This window comes from Cygnus olor, chromosome 7, assembly GCF_009769625.2.
Source record: "Cygnus olor isolate bCygOlo1 chromosome 7, bCygOlo1.pri.v2, whole genome shotgun sequence".
Classification (NCBI taxonomy): domain Eukaryota; kingdom Metazoa; phylum Chordata; class Aves; order Anseriformes; family Anatidae; genus Cygnus; species Cygnus olor.
The window spans coordinates 16618875-16626802 of record NC_049175.1 but is presented as its reverse complement, the minus strand read 5'-3'; the positions used below and the strand labels follow the sequence as shown (position 1 = coordinate 16626802).

General features: G+C 50.4%; 1 protein-coding gene across 1 annotated transcript; it reads left to right on the top strand.

The window, feature by feature from the left end:
- The first annotated feature begins 2 nt into the window (after positions 1 to 2).
- ZNF511 (zinc finger protein 511) lies at positions 3 to 6327 on the top strand. The gene is made up of 6 exons (XM_040564274.1): positions 3 to 159; positions 240 to 313; positions 886 to 1087; positions 1297 to 1421; positions 2296 to 2481; positions 4403 to 6327. The coding sequence occupies exons 1-6, from the start codon at positions 25 to 27 to the stop codon at positions 4470 to 4472; spliced, it is 792 nt and encodes a 263-aa protein (XP_040420208.1). The 5' UTR covers positions 3 to 24; the 3' UTR covers positions 4473 to 6327.
- The last annotated feature ends 1601 nt before the right edge of the window (positions 6328 to 7928 follow it).

Below are 7928 nucleotides of genomic sequence, written 5' to 3'. Positions count from 1 at the left end.
CTGCGCGCTGCCCGGCCCGGCCCCATGGCGCTGCTCCGCCGCCTGCGGGAGCGGCCCCCGCTGCCACCCGCCCCGCCGCCCCGCCGGGCTCCGCCGCGGCCGCCCTTCTCCTTCGCCCCGCGCCGCCTGCGCCTGGACCCGCAGCACCCGCTGCTGGAGGTGAGGCGGAGCGGGGCGAGGCGGGGCGGGGGGCAGCGGCGCGGCCGCGGGCAGCCCCCAGCTCGCCTCTCCTCTTGCAGGACGGCGACGTGCAGAGGCACCTGTACCTGCGGGACGCCCTCACGGGCCGGGCCGAGGAGGCGGAGAGACCCAGGTTCGGTGCTGGGGTTGTGGCAGCCGACAGGGGACCGCAGTGAGCGGCACCGTTACGGTCCTAACTCCGTCGCGTCTTTCGTCTGGTTTACGGATTGTTCGCGAAAAAGTCATCGAATACCCCGAGCTGGCAGGGTCCCGCAAGGATCACCGAGCCCAGCTCCTGGCTCCACACAGCACCACCCAAACCCCAAACCCCCTGTCTGAGAGCGGTGTCCAAACGCTCCTTCAGCTCTGTCAGGCTCGGTGCCGTGCCCAGTCCCTGGGCAGCCTGTCCCAGTGCCCGACCACCTCTGGGTGCAGAACCTTTCCCTAACACCAGCCTGACCCTCCCCTGTCCCAGCTCCGTGCCGTTCCCTCGGGTCCTGTCGCTGTCCCCAGAGAGCAGAGCTCAGCGCCTGCCCCTCCGCTCCCCGTGAAGGAGCTGCAGGCTGCAATTCTTCTTCTCCCCTTTCTTCTTAAAAAGGCCACAGTTAAAATCTTCTAAAGAGATACATGCAGCTTAGATTAAGGCACTAATTTATATATTGAGTATGGCTGTAACATACTGTTGATGTCCTAATTTCCTCATAGGGTATCTGAATTCTGTTGTCACATCTCTGGGTGCTCCCAGGTCTTTGACACCCTGGAGGGCTATGAGCACCACTACAACACGCTGCACAGGAATGTCTGCTCCTTCTGCAAGCGCTCCTTTCCTTCAGGGCATCTCTTGGATATCCACATCTTGGAGTGGCATGACTCACTCTTCCAGATAATGGCCGAGAAACAGAACATGGTGAGTCTTCCACTGGATGAGTCCTGTGGAAGTGGCAGTTGTCCTGTGTGTGGCGGGATGCTGGCAAGGCAGTAAGACTGGGAAAGCCACATTAACTTCTAGTTTTGCTCCATTCAGACATTATGAAGGAGGAGGGGAACCCACCAAAATGATCCTGCATCCCCCATAGGTTGCCTTTGCCAGTGATGTCCTTTTTTCCTGTCTTCCAGTACAAGTGCTTGGTAGAAGGCTGTACAGAGAAATTCAAGAGCAGCAAAGACAGAAAGGATCACTTGGTCACCGTTCACCTTTACCCTGCTGACTTCCGATTTGGTAGACCAAAGAAAGTGAAAAGGTAACTGTTGAATTGCAGTATCACAACTGGCTTTCCCATGTAGAGGTAGTGTTGTGCTTCTCTGCTGGTTTGCTCCCTTTCCAGAGTAAGCAAGTTTTTACCTTATAAGACTCAGAAATTAAGTTTTCTGCCTTATCTTAATGTTGAAGTGTGTCAGTTCTCTCATGCTTTCTTGAGTTTAAATGCAAAGTCCAATGCCTCTCTGCATCACCTTTTGCATGTTTCCTGCTTTATCTGCAACTCTTTGTGATATTCCACTCCCGAAAAGTGTGAGTAGGGAGCCTTTGTAAATTTAGTGGATGGTTTTCCCAGCTGGCTGCTCATTTCAAGCGCTGCATTTACTACAGGGATTAATACAGGGACTGATATTGCTTAAAACCATTGTCAGTGACCTGGATGATGGGATGAAGAGAAAATTCCTTTCCTGCCATGGGGGTGCAGCCATGTGATGGGTTCCTAAAGGGACAGGGAGCCTGGGTCTATGGAGTCTTTCAGCGCTTGCTTGGGTGACCTGCTCCAGTCATACAGTAAATCCTGTCTGAGGCAGAGGATTGGACTAAAGGCCTTCAGAGGTCCTGTCCAACCTAAGTTGGGAATCAAGCCTGTGAATAAGTTATGCTTTATGGATAGAAGAATAAAACTTAGGGACTAAGCTGTGTGCTATAACGCAGCAGTGCTAAATACTTTTGCTTAGCTCTCAAGCAGCTTTATGGCCTCTGTGGGTGTTTTGTGTAGCCAAATGTCTTTCTTGCAATAACTCACAAAAGTCTGACTTGACCTGCTTTATAACTTCATCATGAAATACCTTTTGTTTCCTTTGCTCTGGGCTCACATGGCATCTGCTGAGAAAGGATACAAAATTTTGTCTTTGCAGTGGCACCAAGCACATGAGCTGTCCCACGCAGCAGTGTGCAAGTGTGCCAATGGATGTCAGCATGGAGACTTCGGAGCAATTCCAAGTGGACCCCATGGAAGTAGGGCCCAGTGAGAGCATGGAGATCCCTCAGCCTGCAGCCAGCCCCAGCCCTTCAGTGCCAGAGAAACGACTCTATAAATCCAGGTCTGTACCACTTGCCTTCACAGGCAAAAATTTCCAGGGTTGGAACTGTACCATCTTAGTTTCATACTGCAACACAGCTCAGGGTGTCTCTGTATTGAAGATAAAAGAGGTAATATTTCTATTTATTTTTTAAAAGCCCTTTTTAAAAAAGAGAAAAGCATAAGGAATAAAAAGTGCGTGTATGCTGTAAAAGCCTTGTTAGCAAGTTGTTTCTGTTACTCTGCCAGCCCATGATCTCTTCCCAGAGTACTGCAGAATGGCATGGGTCTGAAGGTAATTCTGTTGGAGTCTAAGCCCTAAAGTATTCAAACAAGTTTCTGTCCTGCTTTGTAGTGCTTTCCCATCCTAGCTGACTCTGGGCCAAGCTGGTGTGTTTGGCTGTAGCTTTCTGGGCTCCCATGCAGTCACAGGACAAGGTATAAATAAAGTAGGTGAACACCCTACTTACCTTTTCCAAGGCCAGATCAGCATTGCTGTATTTTCTGGTTTTTAGATAAAGGCATTACAGAAAATTGAATCTGAACAGCCTAATACTGCCTTGACTTTTGAAATCATCTTTATCACTTACTGTAAAATCTACACACAGTAGCAGCATGTGATGTGATCCAAAGGTCACTGAAGCAGCGTGTCACCCTCTTCACAGCACCTGGATTATTGACATTTTAGTGACAGTGGTAGTGGTCAATATAGTTCAAGTATCCTGGTCTCGGCACTAATAGTTCCAGGTTTTCCTTATACTATTCCAGCTAGCAAAGGGATACTTTGTTCTGAGTTTGCTGCATCTGAGACGCTCGCAGTCTGGAAGAAGTGTGGTGCGCCCACAACTGTGCTGGAGTGCCGCACAGGGACCTCAGCTCCCTCGCACTTCCATTGGCATTTGCACTTCGCTTTGTCTGTAAAATTATGCTGTTTCACAACTCTAAATTGTGAAACCATGTCTGAAAGTGCTCACCAACATGCTACAGCCTACTGGGTCTGCTTTTGACAGTAGCATGTAATGGTCTATGTGACAGAAAACTGTTGCTTTACATGTCCATGGGGTTAAGGTGATGCTAACTGGCTGACAGAGTGACATTTTAAGCTCGACTGCTTTTTCAGGAGTAACAGGTTATAAGCAAGGAAGAAAAGCTGTCTTGAATTTGACATGATGCTCCTGGTCATAAGAGACTTTACTGAAAGGCCTCTTTTACTGTTGCTTCTGCTCTTCGCAATCATACACCTCCAGAAAAAAAAAACCACTCTAATTTCCCAGTGGCATATTACATTTTGTAACAGCTTGTACCTGCTTGTGAAGAGAGAGAGCCCTCCAGCACACAAATGAAATGTGCAGAATAAATGGAAAAGAAGACAGTGTTTCCCCCATATTTTGAAATAGGCTTTGGCGATTTAGAAATTTTGCTTTGGTGTCTGTGATACCTTGCTCTTCCCATCCTGGGTGCTGGAAATCACTCAAGGCATAAAACATCCCAGTGATCCTGTGGGAGGTGGGGTGTTAAGGGATGGGCATGGGTGTTGGGAAACGGGCTGGCTATAAGCATACTGAGAGCTTGTCCAAGCGAATCAGTGTGCAGCCAGACCTTTGCACTAGCAACTTGTATCCTACAGAGCTCCTGCAGTGCTTAATGTGCTGGCAAAAGCTGAAATCAGTGACTGTTTCTGCAAGACTTCCTAACACAGGCTGCAGCTGAGCCCTGTGCTTCAAGTCTTACTCTGTGCAGCAGTCAGTTCTGCACTGGTACCAAATAAAGATCACTTAACTCATTCAACTCCAGCACCATTGCCTTGCATTCTTGGGCTAAGCCAGCTTCTCATTTTAAAGCATGAACGTTCCTGATAATTGAATGGTCACAGCAGGACCTCTGCTGATACACAAAGAGCAAAGATCTCACAAATGCGTGTTAACAGATGTCTCTCTTTCCAGGGTCCCATCCACAATTTGCTTCGGGCAAGGCGCCACCCGGGGATTCAAAGGCCCAAGGAAGAAAGTCTGAAGCACTAGAGATAGTCACGAGATGAAAAGACACCAGCTGCCACCACCAGCAAACATTATCGATGGTGCGGTGGCCATGCAGGAATATTTGCAGTCACATGCAAGGATCCACTCCCTTTCGGGAAAGCGGAGACAACAGGGGTTGTGCGGTTTGGGATGCATAAATATCCCGGGAGGTGCTTTGCTACAGTCCCTTTGTGTCTGCATACCTCATCCCTTTGAGAGGATTTCTGAGCAGAGCCATGCTTATATTCATCCTCCATGAGCCACAAAGCTCTCTTCTCTGATACCCCCAAAACCAAACTACAGATAAATTTGTCTGCCTCTGTGCTGCTGAGTTGTCGTGTCTCATCAGCAGCAGGACTCCTCTGGGTAGTAGCAGCTTTCTAGACATACCTTGCCTGATCTTGGTAAATGATTTTCTGAACTCCAGACAGTCACACGAATTGCACAGACTTAATCACTGCCAAAAATGCAGCAGGGGTAACACAGAGAAACATCCACTGTATGCCCTCTTCTTCTAGGAAGCCCTGCATCCTCCCAGCCCCATCAGCTGGCCTGCTGGATGAGTATCACACTTCCCTACCAGCCTTACTCACCTGCAGGTGAGGACTGTGTTTGTATGGAGCAGTGTCTGAGAAGGGCTGTTGGAGTGGCTTAGGGCTGCGCTGCTCCTGAGTGAAACCATGCATGCAGAAAAAACATTATATTTGCCATACCTGTATCTTCTGCAGTCTTGCCTTCGGTGTACCGAGCAGAGTATGTCTGAAAGCCCCTAGATAACAAGGCACAACACTTTCACAGTCTAGCTTACTTTTTGTCTGACGTTTTCTAGCAGCATTATTGAAAGATCATGGTGCAAACAGCCCTGCTGACAGCATATGGACATGGGGTGGGGTGAACTTCGGTTTCTTGTCACCAGTTGCTAGCAAAAAGTTCCAGCCTGCAGCAGAGCACCGCAACGTGGAGGTGAGAGTAAAGGTGCTGTCTTGCAATGCAGGTGGAGCCAGAAGGGCAGAAGGAACCTTTGGCCTTTGCCCCAAATAACTCCAAAATCAGTTGATGATGGAGATGATTTTTCCATCCATAAAGAAAAAAGAATCACAGGAGGTTGCTGGTATGGCATTTATCCAAGAAGCTTAGGATCTGTAATTGCTTTTTTTCCCTCTCGCCTCTGTAGAAGGAACAAAAGGCAAAAAAAGATTTAAAAACTCCTTGCAAATAGGAGCAGAGAGCAATTTTTAAAGGGACATAAGTGATTTCCTTTTGAGTTTTAAAATGTTTCATTCTGTTTAAAACAGCTGGTTTGTCCAGCTTTAATCCTTGCTCCTCAGCTACAGCAGTCCCTGGCCAACAAACCCACTGGAGCTGAGTAGAGTGGAGGGTTAGAGGGAAATGTGGAAAGGGAGGGCAGGGACAGAGTGAAGGCTGTGCAGAGGGAAGCACAGGTGCTGGGAGGGACAAATGGGATGGAGGATATTACAGAAGGAGGGATGCCACCCCACATCTGGTGCCTGCCACCACCCACAACTTCAGCAGTGCAGCAAGCGCCATGCACTGCCCTGGGACCTCCAGCAGCAGAGGCAGGCCATCAAAAAAAGCACATCCCAAAGCAGGAAGCCCCTAATGAGATATTTCCGTGCTGAGATAACTGAAAATGTTAAGTCCCTGAGCCTGCAGGCTCGGGTGCACTGAGGTGTGAAGATCACACGGGAGAAACCAAGTCTGCTGCTCAGTGCTCCCCCTTGTATGTTTAGCTCTGAAGCTTCCATCTGGAAGCATCTTTCTTCATTTTTCCCAGACTCTGAGTGTCCACCCTTGGTCTTAAAAAAATAAGTAAAAATCATAATCACAGACTCTGGGCTCATTGCTGCCTCTTTTGGGGGGGATCAGCTTTTTGCGGAGTCCACGGGCCAGCCTTTCCTGGGTGGCTGGTGCTGTTGAGAAAACTTTTATTTCAAGCAAGGAAGTGAAGGGCATGTGGCGTGACCCCCGCTTAGCTTTGGTATCCCTGACATGTCTCTGGTGGCACACTACCCCGTGGCTGGTGGCTCTCGGAGCTTGGTTCTTCCATCCCTTGTCCCCAGCTCGCTCCTCCCTGGCAGTGCTGCTGCTGAGGATGCCAGGCCTGCAGGGCTGTCTCCAGTCACTGGAGCCATCAGTGGACTTGGGATGTGGGCGGGTGCCACCCTGAGGTCTTGCAGCCTTCAAAGACGGAGATCTTTCCAGCTCCCCCTACTTCGCCAGCCCGGGAGCCCTGTGCTGCAGAAGACAGGTCTCGTGAGGCCCCACCTGCAGTTCAGGAGCAGCCAGCACAGGAGGGACCTGTTGGAGAGGGTCCAGAGGAAGCCACGAGGATGATCAAGAGGCTGGAGCACCTCTCCTTGTGAAGACAGGCTGAGGGAGCTGGGATTGTTCAGCCTGGAGTAGAAAAGGCTCCAGAGAGACCTGATAGCAGCATTCCAGTGCCTAAAGGGGGCTACAGGAAAGCTGGAGAGGGGCTCTTTGTCAGGGGGTGTAGTGATAGGACAAGGGGGAATGGCTTTAAACCAAGCGTAGGTTTAGGTTAGATATCAGGAAGAAATTCTTCACTGTGAGGGTGGCAAGACACTGTCCCAGGCTGCCCAGAGAAGCTGTGGATGCTCTACCCCGGCAGTGCCCAAGGCCAGGTTGGATGGGGCTTTGGGCAACCTTGGTCTAATAGGAGGTGCCCCTGCCCGTGGCAGGGGTTGGAACCGGATGGGCTTTAAGGTTCCTTCCAACCCAAACCATTCTGTGATTCTATTCTATGAATCTTGGAGGTGCTGTCTCTGGCTCCAGCACTGCCCAAGTCCAGCACTGCAAGAAGAGGAGGTGGTTGAGCAGCTTTGGCTTGCTGCAGAGGTTTTATGCCCCAGAAAAGGAAAACAAAACAAAACAAAAACCCAACAAAAGAAAAGGCACCCAGCTCTAGGCTTTTTCTCCTCCCAGTTATTCTGCCTCATTCACAAGCTGTACCCGAGGGTCAGAGCAGAGGACAAGCCCCAGATTCACCACTTCCACCCAATGCACTAAAATGGCAGGATTGCCTGCTGCTCACCTGCTACTCGCCTGCTGCTGGCACCCACCAGCACCATCCTGCTGCAACAGGTGGGAGATGGCACCAAAATCCCACTGGGATTCAGGCACAAGGTGAGCAGGAAGCTTTGTCACGTGCAGGAGGTGCTGCTGAGGAAATGCCCACACGCTCGCAGCCTCACGCACTGCTCCAGGCCCCAGCAGCTGCTAGCTCAACCATTACAGTGGCGGCAGCTGTCCTGGCAGTGCTGTAGCCACTGAAGCCATGCGCAGTACTTGGAATAACATGGACAAAATGCAGCACATCCACCATCACCTCCCTGGGGCTTGGGGTTCGAGCCACAAAACACAGGCCCACACCGCACCACTGTGTGCTGGGACGGACCATCTCAATGCCCTG

What these genes read in the sequence shown, in the direction of transcription:
- ZNF511 (XM_040564274.1), top strand. Translation starts at nt 25, where the DNA reads ATGGCGCTGCTCCGCCGCCTGCGGGAGCGGCCCCCGCTGCCACCCGCC. An exon ending in AGACCAAAGAAAGTGAAAAG is followed by an intron (nt 1,422 to 2,295) that starts GTAACTGTTGAA and finishes TTGTCTTTGCAG; the next exon opens with TGGCACCAAGCACATGAGCT. An exon ending in AAACGACTCTATAAATCCAG is followed by an intron (nt 2,482 to 4,402) that starts GTCTGTACCACT and finishes CTCTCTTTCCAG; the next exon opens with GGTCCCATCCACAATTTGCT.